Source organism: Rhopilema esculentum, chromosome 12 (genome assembly GCF_057945365.1).
Source record: "Rhopilema esculentum isolate cy_ngs chromosome 12, ASM5794536v1, whole genome shotgun sequence".
Lineage (NCBI taxonomy): Eukaryota > Metazoa > Cnidaria > Scyphozoa > Rhizostomeae > Rhizostomatidae > Rhopilema > Rhopilema esculentum.
In genome coordinates, this window is record NC_142826.1 from 7,254,617 (window position 1) to 7,281,441 (window position 26,825).

At 36.0% G+C, this 26,825-nt stretch overlaps 2 protein-coding genes across 3 annotated transcripts in view; one reads left to right on the forward strand and one right to left on the reverse strand.

Annotated features, from left to right (window-relative positions):
- Positions 1-26,825, forward strand: part of LOC135681511 (transcription initiation factor TFIID subunit 5) — a 52,017-nt gene that overhangs the window by 8,271 nt on the left and 16,921 nt on the right. For both annotated transcript variants that reach the window (XM_065196029.2, XM_065196028.2), the window contains exons 8-18: positions 10,885-10,939; positions 11,605-11,682; positions 13,796-13,896; positions 17,176-17,200; positions 18,556-18,619; positions 21,082-21,201; positions 21,590-21,735; positions 23,245-23,275; positions 23,485-23,591; positions 24,072-24,153; positions 25,949-26,060. In XM_065196029.2, coding sequence (XP_065052101.2) covers positions 10,885-10,939; positions 11,605-11,682; positions 13,796-13,896; positions 17,176-17,200; positions 18,556-18,619; positions 21,082-21,201; positions 21,590-21,735; positions 23,245-23,275; positions 23,485-23,591; positions 24,072-24,153; positions 25,949-26,060 — 921 coding nt within the window. The remainder of the gene's footprint in view (positions 1-10,884; positions 10,940-11,604; positions 11,683-13,795; positions 13,897-17,175; positions 17,201-18,555; positions 18,620-21,081; positions 21,202-21,589; positions 21,736-23,244; positions 23,276-23,484; positions 23,592-24,071; positions 24,154-25,948; positions 26,061-26,825) is intronic.
- LOC148958727 (uncharacterized) lies at positions 5,742-9,634 on the reverse strand. Its single transcript, XM_089111953.1, has 2 exons — positions 9,140-9,634; positions 5,742-8,140 (listed from the first exon to the last, which is right to left on the reverse strand). Exons 1-2 carry the CDS (start codon positions 9,332-9,334, stop codon positions 7,652-7,654), a joined length of 684 nt encoding a protein of 227 aa, XP_088968079.1. The 5' UTR covers positions 9,335-9,634; the 3' UTR covers positions 5,742-7,651.

Sequence of the window (26,825 nt, forward strand, 5' to 3'; positions counted from 1 at the left end):
TTATTTTTAGCATTTTTTAAATGCCAACACATCTGCTAAATGACTTCAAAAAAATTTGAAGAGATAGTGTAATTCATGCTTGTCAGTAGCCTCTTGAAATGTTAGAGGACCCCCTAAAACGGTGTTTTTATCATTTTAAGCAAGCCATATCTTCAAAAATAGTAATTTTTAGTGGTAAATATTGCCAAAAATGACTTATTTGGGTGAAAAACTACTTGGGAACCAAATTTCAAATTGATATCTTTCAACACTGTTGAGTTATTGAATGTCAAAGTTGGCAAAATTGTGCTCGAAGCCTAAAATGTGAAATTTTGGCTGATTTTGACAAAAGTTCAAAGCTCGATAACTTTTGAACCGTTTGAGCAATGAAGCTGAAATTTTCAGCATTTCATTTTTTCCAGGTAAGGTTCATATGATAGAAGTTTAAACAGAATCTGAGATGGTGCCCATGGGACCATCTGGTGATTTGACATGGTATTGGAAGTATTTCACGGTGGTCTTTCAGGGTATTGGATCCAACTTCAAAAGTTCTAACAAGATATTTTTGTGACATCATTGCTTAAGGACTTTATTATTATGATTTTATAAAAAGAGCACGTGCAGGCAGGCTTGTGGAATCCTCTTTGCTTTATACAGTTATTTCTGTTATCAAACATGGGCTTCTTAACTGTTGTATCTTGTATAAAGAGGTACTAGAGATTACATCAGAAATCTTTGTCGGTAGAATGAATAAAGCCCTCTGTTTATCAAAAGATATAGTTGCCTGATATGAAATTCAAATTCATTGAAATTCATTGAAAAGAAATTAAAAAAGTAGGCCTAATTTAGTGGCTCACAATCTCTTATCTGATATTGCGGCTCACAATGTCAGCACCAAATTAACAGAAAATTGCACAGCTTGGATGTTTGTAATACTATCGTTACATACATAAATGTACTTTCGGGTTTTAAAAAGCTCAGATTTTTATACCACTATGTGTTGCGGATGACCCTAATAAGATGGCTAGCAGTTTCTACGATCTCTTTCTCGCTGTCCTGGATGTGCATGCCCCGTTGAAAAAAGGAACGCTAAGACGGGACATGCACATGTACCATGGATTTCTCCAAAGATCAAGAATTTGATGTGCGAGACAGACTGTATTAAGAGATGGGCTGTGAGAGATCCAGCACTATGGCCAAGATATAAGCAGCTTCGAAACAGAGTAATTTTTCAACTCAAAAAAGCTGCTGTATCATACTAACGTAACATGATAGACGACAATTCAAATAATCCGAAGGAATTGTGGAAAATAATAAACAAGGTATCAGACAAACTTTCAAATCATAGTCCTCCTTTGTCAATTATCCATGAAGGTCAACGTGTTGAGAAGCCTGATGAAATTGCAGAGGCCTTTAACAGGCACTTTATTTCCATAGGCCAAATACTAGCCGAAAATATTGAAGCCAAAGATTGCGATGGCCCACTGAATTACCTACCCAGCAAGGGACTGCCGGTTGAAACTATCTTTGATTTTCAAAGGGCTGATCCTGAACTCATTGAAAACGAGATCAATAAGTTAAAATGCTCTAAAGCTGCAGGGCATGATAGGATCCCAGTAAAACTAGTGAAAGACGCTGCTGATATTTTATCTAAGCCATTAGCAGCTATTTTCAATTCCTCTCTTGAAAGCGGTGTTTTTCCGAACATATGGAAAGTAGTCAGGGTAGCATCAGTCTTTAAGACTGGATCGAAAACTGTTTTGAACAGCTACCGGCCAATATCCATACTCTCGGTATTCTCCAAGCTAATCGAGAAAATCGCACATGATCAAGTCTCCACCTTTTTGAAGGAAAAAAGCTTGCTCTCCAAATGTCAGCATGTATTTCGAAAGCTGCACAACACGTTGACCTCATTACTCAATGTCACTGACTCATGGTTCTCAAATGCCGATAAACGAAAGATAAATATTAGCATCTTCCTTGATCCGAAGAAGGCATTTGACACTGTGGATAACAAGATTCTGCTCTCTAAGTTATCAAAGTATGGGATAGAAGGAGCCCCCCACAAAGGTTTACATAATACCTAACTGATAGGATACAATACTGCCAAATCAATGGTTCCAGTTCACACCAAAAGAAGGCTCAGTGCGGTATTCCCCAGGGTTCGTGTCTTGGGCCCCTCCTTTTCATCCTATACGTAAACGATTTTGAGCGATGTTTAGAAAAAAGCTCAACAAATATGTATGCAGACGACACTAGCATAACATGCTCTGCAAAAGACATTGGGAGTAAGAACATTGCAGAGTGGATGCGGCAAAATAAGCTTAGTCTGAACACCAATAAAACTGAATATATGGTAATTGGTCATAAAAGACGAATTAACCATATCCAGGGGGGAATAAACGCGGAAATAAATGGAGAAAAATATCTAGGAGTCACTTTCGATGAAAACCTATCTTGGAACAACCAGTACAAGAGGCTTAAGTGTAAACTTAAAAGTGGACTTTCTTCGTTGAGGAAACTTAAAAACATACTCCCACAGTCGAAATTGGACCAGGTTTACAGGGCACTTTTCCAGAGCCATCTGAGATACGGTGATGAATTTTGGGAAAATCTGTCCGTTACAAAGCTTGAACATCTTCAGCGTTTTCAAGACAGGGCTCAAACATTAATCGAAAGTGCTAAATTTGAGGACGGGTAGATTTGTAAATGGCTTTCAGTTTCGAACCTGATTAAATATGACAGGGCCATAATGACGTACAAAATGATGAATGGTCTTTGCCCTGACAGCCTTAAAGGTGAATTTGCCACTAGATCAGAGATATCCAATTATTCAACAAGGAATCAGCTTGATATTGACATCCCAAGGCAAATTTGGAATTCTCAAAGGGAAGTTTTTTTCACTCTGGGGCCAAAACATGAAATGAGATTCCAAGAAACACCAGAATGAGCCCCACAATTTCCATGTTTAAAATAAACTTGAAGGGATTCCTACAAAGTTAATGAATTCCCAAAACAAAACACGATCTCTAGATAGACCAGTAACCCCTTTTTTTATATATATTAAAGAATTAATTTGTGATAGAAGTAGTTCATTTATATTATAGCTAATAGGGAATTCGTGTATAAAGATTTTAAAATGAAATGAAATGTTTGATTCTGTTTCAAAGTTTACCATGTACTTGAAATTTTATGTATATAATCATGTATGTATTTATTCAGTGTATGTATTTACTCGATACATTCTTCTCTCCTTCTGTCATCACTGAAGAACAATTCCATCCTGACCTGCTTTTGATAGAGAAATGGCTCATGTATCGCCAATTAATATCAGACATGTCTTCTTCATACAATTCCGTCACATTTGTTAACCGCTCTGTCATTTCCCTTGGTATCTTTGGCCAAGCATCCACTTCTTTCCTCGAAATGTGGGACATGCTTAAGCTTGATCAACAACACACACCACTATTTGATTCGTAAACTGTCAAACATCATTATTAGATCTACCTGCTAAAGCCGGCGCAACAAACATGGGACAACCCAAAGGTTCTATTTTTTTGACGAATGACTTGGTATTCTCTATTGTCAGTATACCGTTCTTTTGTTATGACTACGTCAACATTTATAACGTTTATTCAACTTATGTAACAGGCAAGCTATTTACAAAGAACCTTATCTTGTGAGCTTTGTAGATGTAGCATTTAAGAATATAAAACAAAAATATTTCCATTATTATTTTTATAATTATTGTTTTTATTATGTGCTGTCAGCGAATCATGTTTCAGCACTAAATTACAGAATAAAGATGCTTCGGTTCTTCGTCGCTTCGCAATTATACGGACAAATTAACGATGATGTTTTACGTTAATTCGTCCGTATATTTGTAAGTAAATGATAACAATGGAATCACAGCCAGACAATATGAGCGCATGATTGATACACCGGGCGAAGTAGAATAGTGAAAAGCATTGGGTTGATTATGATCCCTCGAATTTATTTTAATTGGATTATAGTTTGTGGTCAACGGGTAAGCCAGAGTACCAGTATGATCTCGTCAGCCATTTTTAATAGGCATAGTTTAAATATATAACATAAAAATGAAAGAAAATTATGTATCAAGATGTTTAGAATGGAAGTACTTGGCTGTATTGAGATAACGATTTACGTTACATAAACTTCAATATTCTCTTGCGAAGAAACGACAAAATTATAGATACAATTTGTGCCAGCCATATCGTGATTGTAAAACTAACAAGCCCCAAAATTTTGATCTTTTGTGGGGAATCTCGTAAGGTCATCGTCAAGGCCCTGTTACCCGAATCAAATTCCCAGTGACACTAAAGAAAACTCACTTTCGTTGGTAATGATGATTATTATGCACACAGAATGACATTCTTACGTGAGGCAACCTCAAACCCTCTCTCTCTTTTACTGATAGTTGCGCTCAATTTATACAATTTTCTAAATTTCCCTGGTCATGGAAACCAGGTCAAAACAAAAACAAACATTACGTAATTTTCTAAAGCTAAGATAGATCTACGTAAAAATCAAAACAAAGCAATCGATCTTGCGTGTCAGACAGGAAATTTGTAGCGTTGGTTGCAAAACAAAAAAACCACGGTTGACGACAGCGTGTGTTAAGTCTAATAATGTCCCTGACGAAATATATCCTTTTAAGCGATTACCTCACTTTTAAGATTTACCATCCTTCTATGCAATTGTTGTTTAGTTGTTTAGAATGGAAGTACTTGGCTGTATTGAGATAACGATTTACGTTACATAAACTTCAATATTCTCTTGCGAAGAAACGACAAAATTATAGATACAATTTGTGCCAGCCATATCGTGATTGTAAAACTAACAAGCCCCAAAATTTTGATCTTTTGTGGGGAATCTCGTAAGGTCATCGTCAAGGCCCTGTTACCCGAATCAAATTCCCAGTGACACTAAAGAAAACTCACTTTCGTTGGTAATGATGATTATTATGCACACAGAATGACATTCTTACGTGAGGCAACCTCAAACCCTCTCTCTCTTTTACTGATAGTTGCGCTCAATTTATACAATTTTCTAAATTTCCCTGGTCATGGAAACCAGGTCAAAACAAAAACAAACATTACGTAATTTTCTAAAGCTAAGATAGATCTACGTAAAAATCAAAACAAAGCAATCGATCTTGCGTGTCAGACAGGAAATTTGTAGCGTTGGTTGCAAAACAAAAAAACCACGGTTGACGACAGCGTGTGTTAAGTCTAATAATGTCCCTGACGAAATATATCCTTTTAAGCGATTACCTCACTTTTAAGATTTACCATCCTTCTATGCAATTGTTGTTTAGTTGTTAGGACCTCAAAACCATCAGTATGACTATCATAGGTGATTAACATGAAAATGTTGTTCATAAGTTTTCCTTCTTTGTAAAAGTCTAGTTATCTTTGTACAGAAGAAGTATACACGATGTAACAATCAAGATTGCCTTTATCTTCCTTACTATTGAAATTCCTTCTAGATGTCAAGCCAGACTAGTTTGTTGCCTTCTTATGTAGTTTCGCTTCTTAATCTTTAATCAACCAATCACCATCAACAATCCCCATCATTCCAAAACGTGATTGGTTTATATCAATGACTTACAAGAGGTGCAACACTTGTACCAAGTGAAAATTTATCAGAGCATTTAATGCAATTGAATTTGCATCAGCTTGCTGCTCTTCGCACAGTTTGAAAACAAGAAATCACGCATTTTTTTAATTCATTAGCTATGCTTTCTTTTTTTTAATCATTCTTTGCCATAAAACAAATTCACCTGAGCCTTGGTCTGCAGGTAACAACATACTTTACAAATTAACATACACAAACATTCCGTCTTTCATGGCTTCTAGACAGTTCCTTCTCAATCGTTTAATCCATTGATCCAAATTCTAGAGTAACAACCTTATTTTAAGGAGCAAACTGAGTTCTGAAATCAGTTTTTAAAATACTTAATATATTCTGTTTTCTCAGCATAATATAACTAGTTCAATGAACAGATATTGAGGACACAGACAGGTCTTTAAGCTAAAAAATCACACTTAGGCCATTAAGACAAAATTTATTGTTCTTCACAATGGAGGGGTAACTGCTATGGTCCTCTATATCTATTGTCTAATGGTATCTTTCCATTATACGAACAATTTTACTGACAGTCACTACTTTTGAAGTTGAAGAATATCGGTATTATACGGTAGTTTAAAACCCACATATTTAAGAATTCCACCGCGATACGCGCGTTACGTTACACGTTAAATCTTTCATTAAATGAACAAGCCAAATGTTTTGATTACTACACTACTTCGTACATAGATTTGTTCGTGATTTTTCACGTTATTTAATTATCTAAATAAAAAAATATTCTTATTGTTTTATTACCCGACATTTCCTGGAAATTCTATCGCCAAATTTCAAGTCTATAAAGTTTTATTGATAAATACAACGGTTACTAAGAGTTTACTAAGAGTAAAATATTTTAACCTCTACAGATTGATGAATTCAATTTATTGCTACTTTCATTTAAAATGCAGTTTGACTGTTTTCATGGAAAAATCACATAGAGTGGCTGAAAACAACTTTTCTTAAAACTGGACTCGGGGTTTGCAAGGCTTGGCCGGGTAACTGGAATGATCATTCGACGATGTTCAGTTAGGATGGAATGGGGATTCGTCATTTATTGATGAATTGACTATAATCTGATTCAAACAAATTGACTATTCACATTAAAACATTTAAGATAACAATCATAAATCAACGCTAGCTGTGATTGTCAGTGCTTAGCCAATGAGGTTTTCCTAGGTTTCCTATCGAAATACGGTCATTTGTGATGTTATTGTCATATTTTGAGCCAACTATGTCGAAACAACTTTGTTTTTCACTTGAGGTTGTAATTTTTAAAGGCTAACCTATAATTAATGTTGCAATGCAAGATTGAGAGTCCAAACCATGTACATTTTGAGATTTATCTGGTTCTGAGGTGAAAAAGTATTTCTTGTCAAACTTTCAGAAGACTGGAAATATGTTATGTGGTTATAGGTTTGCGCTGTCCTGCCTCTTTTTCGCCAGTTGACGTCAGTAGTCGGACCCATTCAATGGCAGCTGGAAGTAATCGCATTTTATTAACCAAAATGATATGGTAGGAGGACGCTATAGACATCCAGGCCCGCTTTGTTACATAACAACTGTTGCATAGACCTGACGGCATTACCAATGTACTCCCCTCTTAGGTAACCATAAGACACCAGTTTGGCGCACTATCCATACTTCCATACTGAGCCCTTGGTTTAAAGATATAGTGGTCATCTAGATAGCATTTTTGCGGCTACATGTTATCCCCTTTGCTCTAGGCTGTTGTCTTTCTTCAGTTAGCGCTCTAGTATATCGGTCGAATTAAACCGGTCTATAAAGCAAAAGGTTACATTGAAAAGGGTTGGGGTATGAGAATAGTAACGGGTTTCCCTGGCCCATCACTTAATGTGTCTTTTTCTTTGCTGTCCCTCTGACAATCTGTCATAAAGCGCTGTTCTGTATTCTGTTTCAGTTTCATGTACGCATGTAGGTTTAACATTCGCGGTTAGTGTCCTGAAAACTTGTTAAAGCTGCAGTACCACACAGTTTGCAATGGGTTCATGCCGGTACCAGCTTTTTAAAATGGCGAGAGAAACATGCAATAATTGTCCTTGACTTTGAGCATCATGTAGTCATTCTTGAAGTTATGTAAGAATTGGTAAGAGATTGTTATAGTTCCGCTCTGGTTTAGTTTGAATTCAAGTGCAGCTGGAGTAGTGAACCCTGTTAAAACTCTTAAAAATTTTACCACTTCTGGAATGTCTTTCAAGTTCTCCAGTGCGACACAGTCATCCCCTTGATTCTTCATCCAGTGCAGTTGGTCCAAAAGGCATGCTTCGTTGGCTATGCTGGGCTCCACTTTGAAGCACTCATCCTCCGATGTGCAGCTACATTCACTCAGTGAAGATGTTCTCTGCAACGAAATTAAGATCGACTGAGGTATTCCACTGCTTGTCGAGGAAGTTCTCCGGCTCAAAGGACTTCGGCCGTTCAGTGAAATGTCCTCCACATTTGCCTCCCCATCACTTCTTAATTGCGATCTGTAGAAGGGCTTGTAAGGAGTTTGCTGTCAAACGAAAAATCGAATGATTATCTTGCTAGATATAATTTACAATACTTTTGAGTTTTGGGTTGATTCTATGAGTCGAGCTTAATATAATGGAGAGTGTATAAGTGTATACCTTCTGACAATCGTTTTTTTCGTTTCATTTCATTTTCGTTTTTTCAATATTTTGTTATTGCCCTAAGGAAGTATCTACAACACGATTGTAGTTCTAACCATGTCTTGAACCCACGTTTATTCCTGTAAACTTGTAGTTTTCCCGAAGGCATAAAGATGCGAATTCTACAATAAATGAATTTGTTACTGGTGTTTCATAAGACTGTTAATCAGCATGTAAATTTTGTATTCTGAAGTTTCTTGGTTATTTGAATAGTGGGGGTTCGCTCAAAGCATGAAGACCAAAGTTTTAGAACGAAATAAACCAATCCAGCCTTTGCAGCTAACATATGTTTGACCCAAGGCTTAGTGACATAGTGGATTCAAAATCCTTTAAGTATATTAAGATTGAACTTTGGAGTTCTGTGAAAAGAATATTTAGAACCTTTAACCAAGTTACCAGTTTCCCGCCTTCAAATTCTAAGCTTGACAAAACATTCTAAAATGTCTTGATATTACGCAAACCACAAAAGCAATTTCAATATTTTCATTTTTCAATAATAACTACAAACAACTGCTTAAATTTCTTATAGGCCCTGAAAGCAAGCACATGGAAACAGTCTCTGATTTCTCAAAAATAACCTCTGAACACTGGCCATTTTACTCTACGTTGTTCTTTATAGCAAAAGTTTAATCTGATCTTCAGTTTCTGACCACAGATGATTTGCAACAGAATTCAACGATGAAATTAAACGTTCTTTCATATAGTCATTTGACTTAAAAAAACAAAGCCACAAGTCTTGTCCACATGTTACGAATGCGTGCAGGCATTGGATATTCAAACATTAAATGAAAATGAAATCAAAAGAGAAATTCACGCAGAATGCATTAGTTTTGGACTCATACCTGTTGTGTTCGAATATAGGAATTCTTTCTGTTATCTTGCTTGTCTGTTTCTGAATTTGCATTGAGCATTTCATCTTTAATTGTTGCAATTAGTTCATCTAAACTGACGCTTTCTTGTGGAATATGCACGCCATTAAGAGTGGCACATTTCATCAGAATCCCATCGAACACGATAAGTTTTTGGTCAGCTTTCATTTTTGATCATGACTTGTGAATAACAAACAGTTATATAGTTACCTTTCTTCGCTTTTACTGCAACACATGTTGCGGGGACTCCTCTTCTCAAAAGCTGAATACTGGGCAAATAGATTACCTGCTTTCTTTTGTGTTCGATCGGTGGCCTTCATGTGAGGACTTACGTAACAAACAACTGTATCGCACGTATTGGGGTCGTTGTATGTGACAGGGGGTGTTACCAATAAATGTTATAACTAATCTGGTTTCAATCAGTTTAACTTGGTTTCATTCAGATATCCTTGAAGGCAGGAGAGACCAAAGTTTACAGTTTCAAATATAACTTGTGTCGTGAGCAGGCTTGTTTAAACATGCGCTCATTAAAAATTCAAAAGGAGAGCTCTGCAGCGAAGTGAAGGGGGCTGCTTCATATTCCGGGGGCTACTGCAACAATAAATATTCGAATTGGGTGTTGGGGGAGGGGTTCTTTGAATTATTGTTATGACATTTTGATTTGTTAGTTTTTCGCAAAGCAGGGGATGAAAAATCTGACAAAAGGTACTCGAATAACAGTAAAAGGATCAATTTTTGTATTATCACGCATCAATTAAGGTTATTACTGGAAAAATTTTGTAAATAATCATAAGGACTTTTTTGAAATAGGTTTTCCAACTCGAATATCAAAATTTTCTAGAATATTCAATTCTTTCACTTAACATTTCTTTCTCCTGCTGCAGTTTTTAAGAATTGTATTTGTGCGAGTTTATGACATTATTCACGAACTCAACTATTGAGGAACTTTAGAATAAGAATCTGTACCCAAACCCAAGAAAAGCTCAGATATTTGCAATTATGGATAACTAGTATTGCGGTGGACAATTTAATCCCGGCTTTTTTATAAAGTTTGCACCAAGATTTGAATAATTTATTACCCAATGCATAATCACAAGCTACTGCCAAAGTTCTTATTGTTAGAAGCCAAACGCTAGAACTAAGTCTTTTAAGCTACTTTAAACCTTTAAGAAGTTCTAGTATCTCAAGTAATACTACTTTAATTTAGCTTTTTTGACAGTTTCAAATGTTGTTCTTCCAAGGCAATTTTTTAAGCTTCCTAAATATTTTTCTTCGATTTAGGGAGAAACCAATGTGTCATTGCATTATCGATTCAATGAATTTATTTTCTTATACATACTAGTATCCAAAAGTACAGAGTAGTTTTTAATGCATTTAACTTACAAAGTCAGGGCCGGCGAAACCGGGGGGGTAATGGGGGCAATCGTCCTTGGCCTTGTACCACCGAGGGCCCTTGTACCACCGCCGCCTTTGTACCACCTTTGTACCACCGAGGTGTTAAAAGAATATTTTACGTCAGTTTGAGTTTCAATAAACATATTTAATTTCGGGTTCAATCTGTCTTCATCGGCAGAACGAGTTTTAGGGGTCCTCTGCGATATCTTAACACCAGCTACAATATAAGCTGGTCATGCCATGGCTGCCCATCTGCCCATCGAGGCTTTCGACCGGCCTGTAGTTGGGCTTCGTTGTTGATTCTTAGATTATTTCTTCTTCAGGAAAATCAAAGAGACGTCATTCTAAACATAATCCAGCAGCACTTCCATCTGGATGGTAAGAAATTGTTTTTAATTAAGGATTTATTCCATTATTTTAAAGCCTTTTTTGGTTTATTTGCTTCTTTGCCTTTTTTTTCTTTCTTTATTTAAAGTTGATAAAATTTCTAGCTATGCATACAAGCTAATTAAAGCTAACTAATTTTAATTACCAACGCTAAATATAATATAAATCAAATATAACCGATGTTGCTAACATATTCCTTGCAAAGATTACAAGTACAATTAAACGATGTAAATTCTGAGATTTTTTTCTTGAATATTGATAAAGTAGGGAGTACTTTATCTCATTTGGAATTGAGTTCCATATTTGGCTACATCTGTATGATACGGTATTAAATCCATGTATTTTGTAATGTGGCTCCACTGTTTTGAATTGAGAGTTAATTAAGTAAAATGGGCATTCATTTATGGAAAATATTTCATCCATAAAAGGTGGATTCTAACTGTTAAATGTTTTGTAAGTTTCTCTTGCCAGATATTGTAAATTTTTCTTGTGAGAAGTTATTGTTTTATTCTGCAAAACATCCAAATAAGAGGACAATAATTAAAATATGATAATATGAAATGTTATGATAATGTTATGCATTTTGAATCGTTGCCACGCCTACGGCTGCATTTACTTTTTGAATGTACTGATAGGTTAGATTTTCTTATTGATAGTCTTTGATGGCCGTCCAAGGAAAAAGCGGAATCTTGGGGCAGGAACAGGGGGAATATCTGGTGAAGCACCGCAGTATGGTAAGAAAAACGATTTTGCCTTTTATAACATACAGAGTATTTAAAATGCGTCTTTGACATAGGGCAAGCCTATTGTTTTAATAAGATGACGTCACATTTCCCATTGTTTTGGAACAAGAGATCATTGTCCTCTAAAGTATTGGAGGGGCGGTCGCTCCCCAGGTGTCCGCCACTGAATATAGGGTGTGAATATAACACGTAAGATAACATGGACGAGCATATATCAAGACAGCATAATAAAAGGGCCAAAGGAACCCCCCAATAATGGCTCAGGCTGTGAAATGAACTGACTTCACAATAATCCTTATCCGGGCTTCCCAACCCTTCTCACCAATCGGGGTCCGAAACAACATGCATCTTGTCACCCTTTCCCCCTTAACTCGGTTTCCTTTTACCCTTTCGCCACTTACCCCCTACCCCTTCCCTCCTTTCACCGGCAACATGACTGTTGGGTAATGCTTCAGCCAACAGTCATCTTGGTTGGGACAAAATTCAGTCTGAAAATCTCATCAAGCGATCAGCGAAAATCTCATCAAGAAGTTGTGCAAATATTCTAGTAAAGATACTAGGAATGTCATGAAGAAATGAATATATGTTATCTTGAGAAGAATTTTTGTTGTAAAAAGAGATATATCCTAATCTTGACGATATATCCAACTCTTTATGATATTTTAAAGTCTTCATAAGATTCTATCCCGTCTTGAAATTTTGGCCCATTTGGCACCCCATACACGACATGTCATTTTTTTGGTTTAATATAGTACAGTAAATAAGTAACACCGCAACGCGACGAGAATGCCTGGGCGTTTTCGCGCCGCAAGAATTCCATCGGAGTCCGTCGAGCAGCCTGCTATCGTTGCCTTTTCTTTATTCGCACATTTTTGGTTTAGGCAAGTCAAAAGGTCGTATACAATAGGATGGGTTACCTCAAATAACTGTTGCATATGCTGCGGTATTTCTCGTTGGAGAAAGGCAGTGGTTACACGTTGTAGGATTTATCCTTTTTCTCGGCTAGCCGCTTCTCTGCTTCTCTGCTTGGCATTCTGTTTACGTGCTCGAAATTTATATGGCTCTGGTACCTAGGGTAGATTTATCCTTCTTCTGTAATTATGGCCTATTGGAAGGGAAAGGAAAGGAATTATAAATTAGAAGGAATTGAGAGGGGTTTTGGTTTTATAATAAATTGGGATGAAATTTCTGACTTAGAAATTAGAAAATTGGGCGTTATCAGTCAGTAAGAGGGCCAATTACACAGGAAAAGCTTCAAGGTTTATGCAAACTTTGGCCATCAAACTGACTTGGCAAATTCAATATTATGATGGTGCAAAAAGCTGATTTTTCTTGTGCGAAATCAGTTAAATGTGTTAAATTCTTAGGAAGCCTATTTGGCAAGGCGATAAAGAGGATCGCTCTTGCCGGTTTCATATATTCCTAACGCCAGTCTTGCGTAAAACTTCATTCCAATTTGCCCTTTGCATATCAAGTGTAACCACGTAGAAAAGCAACATTTTTTGCTCAGGCTAATTTTTGGTAGATATTTTGTTTGATTGTTTTTTGGTAAATGCTAGGGGCCTCTACATGAAATATTTGCCGTAATATTACCAGATATTGACCACACCCTTGCTTTAGAAATATTTAGAAATATCTCTGCTTATAATAAAGAGGAATTGGGGAGAAATGTCTCATCTGAGAGCTTCTGTCTTGCTTAAATCAATTTTTTGACTTGAAGAATCATTATTTTTCAAGTTAACAATCCCTTTTTTGTCTGAATGAAACTTGTTTATTATCCGCTTGAGTTTGTTAAAAAAATTTCGGATTTCGGAAATGCAATACTTGAAATTATGTTCTATATTGCTGATGTTACAGAAAGCTTTTCCACAACTACAGGGAGCTTATTATTGAAGTTAAGAAGTCAAAATGTATTTCGGAGTTTAAGGATTCGAAATTTTCTTGTGAATGTGAAGGAAAGACTTTATTTTTGTGACGGAGTTACTGGATCGGTACACCTGTGAGTCATTTTTGCATTGAAAATAGTACAGATGTTTTTATTATGTTTGTTTTTCTCGATCTTTCTATCCCTTGTTTGCTCACGCATGGTGGTTTTCTGTTTCAGCAAACAATGCAAAGGTTTTTTACGGCCTTATTCACGATCCAGAATTGAATGCCTCTTTGGAAGAGGACAGTGACGAGGAGGAAGACAAAGAAAAACCAAAGGTAAGCCTAAGGAAGGCAACAAAATTATTGATTAAATAAAGCATCGATGCAATGTTATGTTATATAATGTGCGTAGTCCTCACAAAGAGCCTATTTAAACTCTTACGTTGAGCCCGAGTCTGTTTGAGTGTGCCTTGTGCCTTATTTTTCACATTTATCTTTGATTTTTATGACCTTTTTATTGTTCTTCTTTTATCAATTTACGTCACGGTTCTCTTTTGTTCAATTCAAACTAAGGTCCATACGTAATCGTATATTAAGTACTTTAAACAGGGTACGTGACTCATAGTGACTATGCATGACTCAATAGTTCATCGTGAGTTTTGTCATTTGTCCTTCAGCATAATAAAAACTAATTATTTGTTTAACCTACTTCAATTTTCTTGTTTCTAGTAATTATATTTTATGTCAGTATATTGTCATTGATTTTTGTGTTTGCTGAAAAGATTTTTGAGTTTGAGATTGAGTTGAAACGCAGCCACCATCATTTTCGATACATAACAACTAGAGCGTTGTCTATTAGTGATGTTCAGCTAGGTGTGTTAAAACTAGTTGCGCTTGTTCGTACGGATACGCCCTAAAGTGCCTGAGGACGTTTGCTTTGTATACTCTCTTTGTATAGAAAATCATTACCCCCGGTCATTATCTTTGAACTTATATTTTTCCTTTGATAAATTCCAATTCTGTTTCTCAAAACGTAGTGATTTTCAAACAGGTTTTAAGGTAATTCAGAATCAAACATATGCAGAGCTAAAGCTGCGTCACTAATACAATTTCTGGTTTGGGATGAATAATTTCGTACCACGTAATCAATTGGGGATGTTTTGACGGGGGACTTTTAGAAAAACTGGCAATGAAGATTTTGTGGTCTACTCGGCTACTCTGCTAGTGTAACCAACCCCTTAATACCTCTAGATATCCCCTTTTTGGACACAACCTTCGTGATTACATAAAGTTAGAACAAAAAAGAGCCTACGTGACCTCTCAAGATACAGAGTGTGGTATATAATTATTAAATAGGATTAAGATAAAACAATATTGTGGTTTTCAAAGGCATATGCGGTACTTGGACAAACAGGAAATCTACAAAAACATACAGGGCAACATACATCATCATGACCAAAGATAGTTATTTTGGGCGGGCAGACCTGGTTTAAAGGCAATCTGTCTCGTTGTGGATTGGTTAACGAGAACAATAGCTGGAACAATAGCCTAAACACGATTCCAGCGCTCCGCCATAATTTTTACAATGCGATAAATCAAAGGGGGACTGGAAACAATAAAAAATCCCTTTGTTCTTATAATCAATCAACGTCGTGACAGATTGCCTTTAATGTCGTAGTGCGAATTCTGTAACCAGCAAAAGAGAGCAAATACGAGTCATGGCCAGCACCAATAATACATCGCATTTGTCCAGCGAGCTTCCTCGATTGTTGAAAGTTAAATAGATCATTCTTTTTCACTCACGTGGCGAATTTGTTTAATTTATTTCATTTAGCTAGCATTGATGCACACTCATTGCTGTTCATTACCCTGTTTGGACGGTTCTTCCAAATTGTTAACTTTATTTTTCTATCAATTTCGTTACACTTTTCAAGTTATTTGACGATGCCAGGCAGCCATTTGCAAGAGGAAGGCCAATTCAGTGCACCAATATGTTGTTTTTGTTACCACAGTCAAACTAGCATAAGTCGGATATTTCATAACTCGGGCAAAAATGCTTGGTCCCACCCAGTCCATTTGGTACAAAAGCTAATTCGTTTTATCGCAAAAGTCGGATTTTAGAAGTCAGATATTTGTGTATTCGTAAAATTATTTGAATTCCTAATGAAATTACCACTGATGAAGTCAGGTTTTTGCAACAAAATCAAGATATCATCATATCAATGGCTATCTTAAGAGACACTTTTGAAAAAAACACATCTATAAACAACTTAAGTGTGATAGTGGATCGAGGCAGCACTTAAGAATTCCTGGAAGAACCTGTACAGACGACGGGACGTCAAATTTAAAAATTTCTGTGATCTTCAGACACGTTTCATCTTTTGAAATTTGTTGAAAAGCACCCAGGAAAAAAGAATAAAGACGTCCCCGAAAATTCAAGATTTCAAATATAAAACGCCTTCTAATTTGATCAAATCCTGAGACACTATACACTGGCGTCTGATTGCCCTGGATCTCCACAAGGGAGATGTTCTTATGCTAGCAGAATCGAATATTTATAATTAGAAAGCGTTTGCATTAAAAACAACCAGTGACTATTTTTTGAATACTGGACAGACATTTGTTTATTCAGCACGTGTGATGACATATTAATTCTTTACTTTATACTTCAGCTGTTATGCTTCATACAGTTAATAGTTTTAGAGCTCTCAAAACTTTGCATAAGTTGGAAAATATCTGAATTTCGTGTAGGTCGGGCTTCGCAAAAGTCTGACTACTTTGTATAGCACGAAGAGATCCGTCTTGCTAGTCTGACAGTTCCGAGCTTCCGAAGGCAGTTTTAGGACACTAAGAAGCTATGCTTATCGTGCGCGGGCCGCTTCTATCGTCTAAATATGACCACACTTCGTGGTTTTTATGCCTGGAATTACAAAGAGCTGGCGACTTTTCTCACCACTCCAAGACCCTTTTATCTGTAGCGAATGACCCTAACCAAGGAAATATCCTCACACCTCTCATTTTATACGTATATAGCGTTGTAATCGAATTCACACAAGCTGTGGTGTTTTCCATCTTTTCCAGGCGGTGAATTGACTTTAAGAATAATTTTGCTACGTTAAGAATGGAAATTTTGTTATGAAGAAAGTAAATTGTCTTATCAGATAAGCTGAATTGTTAAAAAGATTTATTATTATTAACCTGTATTACCACAATTATATTGTATACGTGTCACGTGACATATGATATGACGTAAAGCGTTGGTATTGATAATGTTGGAGGACTTTGATATTTGAGCGAAGGAGATAAGAGGTCACTTGGCCCCAGTAGACGATGAGGGAACCGACACTTGAATAGTGAGCGGAATATGCTTCTATAGCAGCCAGTTATTTAGGACACGGATAAAGACTCTTTTTGGACTGGATTTTAGTATACTCAAGATTATATATTCAACTTACTCGCATTATTCACATATCTTATTCAAGTACTTTATTCGTATTAGTCTCAGTTGATCTTATATTCGAATGTTTGGTTCAGTTTTACATGGTATCAGTTTCTTGGAATAGCCTTAGACCATCCATTTAACAAAATTCAACATTTCCAATGGTTTTCTTTTAGAAAAAAAAGTCAAAAAGAGATGAAGGTACTTTGAAAAGTTATTTCTACTCTACATGGATATTTAATAAGCAGTTGATTTGAATGTTATTGTTTTTATTTCTTTGACAGATGGCTTAGATAATTGAAATAATATTGAAATACTAATTTCCTGTTAAGATAACGACCGACTCTTTGTAAAAAATACTTAAGAAACGGGCAGATTTCCTAGTTTCAGATTTTAGTAGCCAGTGGCATACTAGGATGGCGGACACGAATTAGGGTAGCCAGTAAGTGGCGTAACGGAGGCATCTGGGACCCCGTTTTGAAAGCGAGGTTAACTGACGCTAAATCTTAAAAACATACATTTAAGAAGCGACAACTGGAAAATAGAGCCTGGCTCTAGGGCGTAACGCAGTTCAGGGGACCTAAGCTCGATAATTAAGGTTCCCCGGCAAAAAGGGGTCCCCAGATTATTTTTGATTTCATCGAGTACAACTAGTAGCTGTTTGTTGACAAATGTCGTCAAGCAATGAAAATTAATTTTGTGGCCATGCCAAAAGAACCTGGTTTGAGCTGTTTTAGAATAAAGCCAACATTCATTGAGAAAAAACCACCTTAGATATTTAATAAGAAATCATTGTGTGATTACAGCTCTAGAACACGCTGGAATGCAAGTAAAAACGGTCCTATAGCTAAAGAAATGTTTTTTATCTCTCATGCCCATGAGTTTGAAAACTTTTTCTTTGAAATTTATTTTGCCACTCTTCGCTTATAGCAAAATTTCAAGGAAATTGCAAAAAGAAAAAATGGAAACCGTAATTCAAATGTCTTAAAACCACAACGACTACAAAACCTTTAAAAATCATAAAGTTAATGCGTAATGTCTGATCAACCAGTTTCTTGTAACTTTTCACATATGGCAGAAATACGTAAAGAAGGGTATTGTTTAAGCCTCATATCCCCTTCCATTGTTCTTACTCGTGGCAGATTCAAAATATGAATTGGAAATAATGTTGTTTAACAGAAAACAATACATAACTACTTTTCCTATTAAGTCATATGTTGACTGATGGTACTAAAAAGCATCAGAGTATCACAGAAGAGTAGGGAAATAGCATGCTAACGTACTTTTCACGCAGGACTCCCCCTTTTGATATTGATAACCATTTGATATTGATTATGCAACATACCCCCACAAGAGACAGTGGTCTGATGTCTCATTTTCACATCTTTTATTCAAGTGGGAGGTCTCTTGCAAGAGGATTCCCATAAAGTTAGAATATACGAGGAATCGATCAATTTCATTGGCTTAAGGCTAGTTAAAAAGGCTTTTGAGTTGAAAATTGAGGCAAATGGGTTGTGACTGAGCTCTTCTAAAACAATGGTTGCTTTTTTGTTTAGCGAAAAAAAGACAAGCCACAGACCCTCATGCACCAAAACCAGAGAGGATTTCTTTTCCGAGTTTGTAAGTAACATTAATTGATCAATCTTTTTATCATCCCATTTGAGGTTCATGGCTTTTTAACATGACGTAATGGCTAACAAAGGGAAGATGCTGCCCCTCTCTTGTCTCACTTTTATTAGACTTTATTAGACTTAGTCATTATTAAAGTTTCTCCATTATTCCTATTTCACAAGATATTAGTCTCCTATCCATGCACTGCATGTTTTTGTTATGCTTATGCTTTCACTTTGCACGATTCAGTAGCCAGTCTTGGCAGAAAATTATTCACATCGTTCCATTCTACCTAATGAATTAACTGATAAGTGAACGTCCATTTAAGCCACCCAGGTTTGAAAGCTGTTTTCTTAGATTTTTACCAAAAGGAACAAGGATTATTCATGATGAACTGGTTGGTCCAGGAAAAACCCCATCGTTTTGGTGCCAAACTAAAAGGCTGCCAGAGAAAATTAAAGCTTGAATTGTGCATTAAAAGTTTTGACTTTAAACTAAATAAATTAGAAATTGGAAACATTCTGTAAGACATAGAAAATAACAGTAAACAAGAAAAAGGTAAAAGAAAAGAATAGAAAGATAGGAGAGTCACGTATAATTTTCATTTCTTCAATGCTTCTGGCCGCAAAATAGCAAGAAAATTGCTGACAAGACGAAACATGCACTTCGAGCCAAATGTCCAGAAATATGCAGGAAATTGCTGTTCCTAAAATAGCATCACCCTTTTGCTAAAATGGCCTTTTTCGATTTCACTTGAGCCTTGCTTCCTCTCAGTTTTTTATTTATTGGTCCAAGTAAAACAAGTCTTTCAGATATTTATTGGTCCAAATTAAACAAGACTTTCAGTTATTTATGCCCACCGCACATTGTGGTGGAGGTACCTAGCATATTTGTGTTGTTTGCAAGAACAAAAGGATATTTAATCGATTAGTCGCTTCCACTTTTCAATTTTCTTCCAATTTTCACTTTTATTTTCTTCAATCTTTATCAACCTCAGATGCTTTTCTCTCTTAAGGTTACGGTAATTTGGGTTTCTCTCCCTAAAAGCCAAACTATTAACGGAATCGGAGACTATACATCATTCGATGTACAATAATGTGATGATTCCAACTATATCAAAATAATTAGCAAATATTGTTCAATGACATTCTCCAGGCAAATTTACTTCTTGAATGATTGTACCACCTTCAAAAGCTATTTTGTATCCTTGCGTTTGAGAAAACAAAATCTGGCTTATATCAACAGGAAGTTCAGATCCCAAGCTACCAAAGTGTGTCTCAGGTTTTTCAAATTCTTCCTCTCCCTATACCCTGTCAAAAATTGGCAAACAGTTTTTCTTCCCTCCCACAGTTTTATTTTGCCATAAAAGATTGACAAGAGCAAATAAAAAATTTTTAGGCACACTTTGTTTACCCGACAGCTGTCCTGGTCGTGTGCCAAAAGCATTTTTTGTAACTGTATGTAGAGGAATTGTGAAGAGGAACAGGAATTGGGTCTGGAGAAAACGTGATTTTATTGATGGCACTTGATAGGTGCACTCGTAAACCAAAGTGAAATGTGGTCAAGTCATTCGAAGATCAATAAGCCTGTTTAAATAAACAAGGGTATTCATGTAATACGATTGTAACTAGTTGTGGTAAATAAGACATGCGACTACAACCGCAAAAAACGACAATCGGCTTAATGGGTCAAGAGATTTTCAGACTTAAACTAAAAGCTTTAAAAAGAAATTATAGAAACCTTCGTTTACATGGGATGTCTTCGATTTTCGAAATTTCTGTTAGTTTAAAACATGCTATCATTTTTTGCTTTGAAAGTCCGGCTAGTAGAATGTGAAGAGATCAAAAAATTGATGTCTTCACCCAGAAAACTTTAAGCGTAACTTAAAAGGCTGGCTTTCAAATATGTTATCTGTTTTCGACCATATCAGATCCCAGAGATTTTAGATTTTAGAAATTAGAATACCCTTATCGTCGAAGATCACCGGTAATCTTGCTCAGCTTTTAATACCGATTTTCTGCAATATCAAAGTTGAAGAAAAATTCAAAATGCTCTATAGTAGCTAAATTCAAAATGTTCTTATTTCATGAAGTAGAATTTCAAAGTAGAGCTACGAAACTCTTCTAAAATTCTTCTAGATCAGAATATTTCTGTAGTTGATAAGTTCATGCACCATGCTGTTTTCATTTATTTGTTTGCTGGAATTAAGTTTTATTGAATGCCAACAGCCATTATTATCAAGATAAATTTCCAATTTCGTTAGATCCCTTTTATTTCATAACTGACAAATTTCATCATTGAAATTTTTTTTATTTATCAAATTTTATATCTTCACCTTTGTAGTGAAGTCTCATTAATTTTCAGGCGCAAAGTCCGTTGCATCTGGTTGTCCAAGTTAAATAATTTTCTTTTATCTAATCAATACGTATTCAATTACTTTTTATTTTTTATCTTGCTCTCTTTGTTTCTAGGAAGGACAGTGACAAAAGACTAAAACTTGCCAAGTACAAAGAATTATTGAAGCGTCTGCATGTTGGCCCAAACAGCCTTCCATCCATTTGCTTCTACACGGTCCTAAACGCAAGTCAAGGGTATATGTGATTCAATTTCTTGTCCTAAACACAGAATGGAATACTTACTCTCTATTCTGTGAGCCTTCTAAATAGCGTTTGTGCAAGAAAATTGAATTTATACCTGCACCAGTCCGGGTTGCAGATAAAGGAAGCCGGTACCTAAACGGACTTGGGTTTTACATACGATTTTATGGGATATCGAAGAGCGTTGTTGAGTAGAGTTCTATGTCTGGTTCACGACATGTCATGATCTGCTATTACTCTACATACCCATAAAACCTCCACAGAGAATATTTTTTTCTATTGGGGTGTTTCTTGAACGACCCATCAGTTTTTTATTTCAGGTGACTAACTTTTCGTAAACTATGTTTACAGCAAAACTAAAACAGCTATTGTCAATTTTTAGACTGAATGTCATCGAGTTTAGTGATGATTCCAAGATGCTTGCTGCTGGGTTCGATGACTCTTCTATTAAATTATGGAGTCTTACGCCTCGAAAATTGCGAACACTAAAAGCTCCTTATGAACTAGCAAGGATTGACAAAGAGGCTGGTATGTTTAGCATTTATTTGTATTGGTTGAAGCATGTCGTTTCTGCACTTGCGTTTCTCCTTAGATTTCAGTCTGTTTATCCGGTTACTGTTGTTACTATGCCTAATATGTCATATGCTTCATGATGTGTTAAAGCACCAACTATGGCTAAATAGTGTGTTGTTAAGGAGAGTTACTCATGGTATTTTCTTTTGCGTTTGTTCCCGCAGGATTTTTTTTATAAGAAACTGAGGCCTGATATGGCCAAGAAATTTATAGAATATTACCCCTGATATGGCCAAGAAATTTATAGAATATTACTGATCACCTTAAACCTTAAGAATCTAACCGCCGGGAATCGTCAATTGAGCACCGATTTTCTGTTCAATCTACAAAAAAAATGGATGCCTCTTGGTGAAGTGTTATGTTTCATTCTATCTTTTGTTGCGTTTTTTATTTCTAAAAGGTAGCTCTTCAGCACTATGTGTTTGAATAAATCTTTAGCACTAGAATCAACAAAAATATATAATTCTTAGTGCAAATCGCGAGATTGTTTTCTTATAAAGATAAATGCGTCTATATTAGTGACTTTCAACCACTGTTCTTTGGCAGACGGTATCGGCACACTTCAGGGACATTCAAAACTCTTCTGAAACAGTTTATTAAAAAATGTTTATATTTCGCTTCAGATCATATTTTTGCATCAACTGGTAGTTTAGTCTAAACATTTATTGTAACATTTTGTGTACCATATCTTCTCAGCCTAAGTGGCGATGATTGAAAAGACAGACTTTGATGCAATGGGTTAAATTTCAGTATAACCTCCTTATTATTTGAGCTTTGTTATTGATTATGAACGAGGAAGGTTCTTTGCTATACAGAACTCACTGAGTATAATTAAGTTCCATACGCAAATTTGATTTCTTTCTTCAAAAGCTTCAGAGCTGACTTTAGTCTGGGCGATTTTGCAAAATACTTCATTAGTTTGCTTTATCTCAGCCGTATGAACCGTGTAAATTGTTCACAAAGGAGGTGCTTGTGTTTGTGGTATTAAGTGTCCTCAATCTATCTTGTTTCGGCCACAAAATCCTATCGTGGTTTTAAAGCTTGTGCCATCAGATTTTCAAGTTGATGTAGACAATGCTTCTAAAGAAGGATCGTAATTGAAGCCCATATACCAAAATAACTTTTTGATAAGACACTGGAACACGCTCTTTCTCAAACTCTGCGTTAGTGCCATCATTTTTCATCCTCTGTTGAGCAGGCAGGCAAAGGACGTACTGTCAAGGACCGGGCCTTAATTCGAAATCAAAACGTCTGACTTTGTACTCTGCTTTTGTACATTAATTAGGTTTGAAGCCTGTTTTTCATAACAAGTGATCAGTATTATCCTACAGTTTAGCTTTTTCTTTTTTCAAAAGGATTAGCCAGCTTGTCAAGTTTTCTTTTAGTTATTTCTGATTTCTCCAAACGCTGTAAATACAGTCAATGCTTCTTCTTTAGGTAAGGAAGGTCTTGTTTATTTTGTAGATGATGTTTTGGAAAGGATAATGAACGAAAGGTTAGGGGCTTGCTTGATCATTGCTGTTTTCAAAAGTATTGAGCCTATAGCGAATCAATTTCAAGGAATTTTTCGATTTTTCATTTTGCTTCTTGTTGTATAAATGCATGTTACTGCGTTTTTGCTAGCTGCGTAAGACACCGTAATATACAGACAAAAACATGTATCACACGCAATGTATACGTGCATTTTCATTTTTTCTTTTACAGATCAGCAACGGAGCAAAAAACATTGCTTGGTCACAGTGGGCCAGTTTATGGCTTGAGTTTCAACGAAAACAATTCATTTCTTGTATCGTCGTCAGAAGATGGAACTGGTTCGTTTATATCTTCTTATACCTACGTTGCCTGTGCTTGAAAAATATTGATGTTTTTTCATATTTAGGGAATTATTAAATAAAAATTCTTCTGAAGAAATATTTTTTTATTTTCGTACTACATGTGTAAAAAACCTTTGGAGTTTCCAGATTCGAAGACCTTTCGCTGATGTTCCTTTTTTCAAACCATCCTTTCCAATCTTTTAACACAATGTTTTAAGATTTAAGGATAATTGGTCAGAGAAATTCTATTTTGGTCAGAGAAATTATATATCTAACTAATGCACAAGAAAAATTTTCCTTCAAGTTACAAATCTATCTTTTTCTTTCTTGGAAAATGTAGCTGCCCTGTTTACTTCTGCTCTTTCTATGAACTGCTTGATACTTTCACACAGATTTCACACAGTAAGTGGCTGATACTCGGGAGTCTAATTATTTTGATATGCCTAATAATTTTGATTTTGAATCTTCTCTTTGCAGTCCGTCTTTGGAGTTTGCACACTTTTACAAATCTTGTTGTCTATAAAGGCCACACATTCCCAGTGTGGAGTGTCAGATTCTGGTAAGTACTTTTCGCTTACTTTCAAATCTCAGGCTTCGAGGAAAAGAATTTGGCAGCCTACCTCATTCACGTGTTTCACGCTTATTGCGATCATTAGGCAACTGTACACTGTATATTATTTATGTATACATACCTTACCTCGTCAATATGATTGATATTGGACTTTAAAAATCACGAAAAATTTGGAAAAATAGCCCCTTATATTCGAGCTCTTTCTATGAGAATTTTTGTCCATTATCATATGCTATGTTTACGCTTTTTCCTGCCGTTTTGACATTCTGCAGTACGAGAGACGAGTTGGTTTATATGGACTTTCGTGTATACCTTAGTTACAGTTATCAACAAAATAACAAAATAAAGGGTAGAAGAACAACAAAATTGATTCAGAAAAATCTTACACAACTAGGTACGTTTTATGACATTCTCAGCGTGAAGACGTAATGCTACATTTTGCTAGTGGTGAGCACTTTTAGAAATCTTGGGTAGCACAGCTTTGTTTTTTACCGTCGAAAGATAAAAGTATGCGGTTGCTGTCAACTCTGTAGGGGGTTGGCAGGAGATGAAATGGTGGCTCACCACCTCTAAAGTGTTAAACACTTCCTCACCCTCGATTCCATGTTTTGTACTAAACAAAAAAGATAATTGTATTGCATTAGCCAATCATGTTCACGAAACATGCCCTTTAAACCGTCAAGTCTTGGAAACAGGCTAACCCCTACGAAGAAGGTTTAATCTCATGTGACTAAACCATTTGAGAAGTTCGGTTTCAAACCCATGTCAATATCTAGGATTCACTTAGGGCTTCTTTAAGCACATATCGAATATCTTATTATCTTTGAACTTAACGTGTTCAGGGTACCGCAACAGCCAAGCGATGAAATGCAACGGGGAAATTCATTCGGAACTGCTCCTCGTTTGCTCTTCTTTCGATAAATAAAGTCATTTGCACCAAAAATCCTCAACCATACCCTGCCTGGTTTCATTGTGTTTTGATGAAGGCTTTCAATGCTCAGTGTATGCTTCAATTCAATCTACAGCTAACTGTACGACTTTTTTGAGCTCATAATATGATTCACAAACAACCATAGGATTGTACCTGCTTGTAATGCACATTTTGTGACGATTTAAAGTTTCAAACTTCGTCTGATTTACCATGCAACAATTTTCATTTTCCGTCTCTAATGATGAATTAATCTCCTATAAAATCAACAGCACTAGCATTGTGATATTTAGAGTAAAGTTCTGGCTCTTAACCCGATTCTAAGTTATAAATTTGTACAAAGAAGTTTGAATTGTTTACAAGACAAGTCCGTAAATTAAATTGAATTATTGTTCCGAGGAAGGATGAAAGCTCTCCTAGCCCCTGCACAAAATTTCCATTCTCGCCATGAGATTGCTTTTAGTTAAACATTGGTCACCAATACCTCAGTGCCTATAGTCTTCTGTTTTCATTTTTGGTCTTATGTGATGTGGTGTAGCTATGTTTGTTTGTTTTATGCCCCTTTCCCATATCCACCCTTTTGGATCTTCCCGGTAGCGAGTAAAAAACAGTGCCTTCTAATACAGCTCTAAGCAGCTTTAACATCAAAATAGCTTTTTGTAGCTTAAAGACTTTCTTAATTTCAATGTGATTTTCTTTAATTGCACAGATGGCTACTTCACTCAGCCACCTGTCTCGATTTTCTTCATGCTAAGGTTTCTTCTTCCTTTTAATTGCACTTTGACGTTATCAAACTAAAAGGCGTTTAAGATTTTAATGACAACACAGTGACCCGATTGGTTTCTTTTCTTTTAGCCCAAAAGGATTTTATTTTGCGTCAGTATCAGCTGACAGAACAGCTCGTCTTTGGTCGACAGATTCTCACACACCACTGCGAATCTTCGCTGGACACTTAGCTGATTTGAATGTATGTATTGCCTCCTCGGAGTTTCGTTAAATTTTTAATAAGCAGCGCCTGTTATGAATTTTAATCGCGATTAAGAACAATATCGGCAAAGACAATTAGCGGGACTATTTATACAAGAATGTCAAAAACATAGCTCAGGCTAATTACTATGAAAAGGCCTTTTCCCATCTTAAGCAAGGTGCACAGTAAACATTAATTTGCGCTGATGATAAAGGAAGGCTTGAGAATTCGTTTAAACGCCTTTTATTCGCAGTCAAAATATAAGAAATTATGAGAAGAATAAAGATTTGTTTTCAAATATTGTTTTTCCAATCGACCTACGTTCATCTTTTATATCCTTCAAGATATCCTTTAGCAAATGTGTGCGTGGATAACCTCGATTATAACTAATTGTTTTATAAAATTGAAGCTTTTCTCCGTGTTACACTCTTTTTATAAGAACCAGTCAATTAAAGTTCAGGCTTTTTTCGAAAATCTGAGGCTGGATTGCTCTTAATTGTTCTTAAATTAACAGGGTGTAAGCAGTGCGATTGTCGGCTTTTTTTGCTCTAGGGAGGTGTTCAGGCCTCATTTGCTAACAAAGTGAGCGAGATAACCTTCTTTTGCTGACAAGTTTGCATATTCACGAAAGGCTTCCTCACATGGCCAGAAAGTCCTCGCTTTTTAGATAAAACGTTGTTCAAAATTGCATTTTACAAAAGCTTAGCCTCAGCTTGTTCTAAATTTGTTCTTGACTTTTGACCAATTTTGAGGCTGGCGATTTTA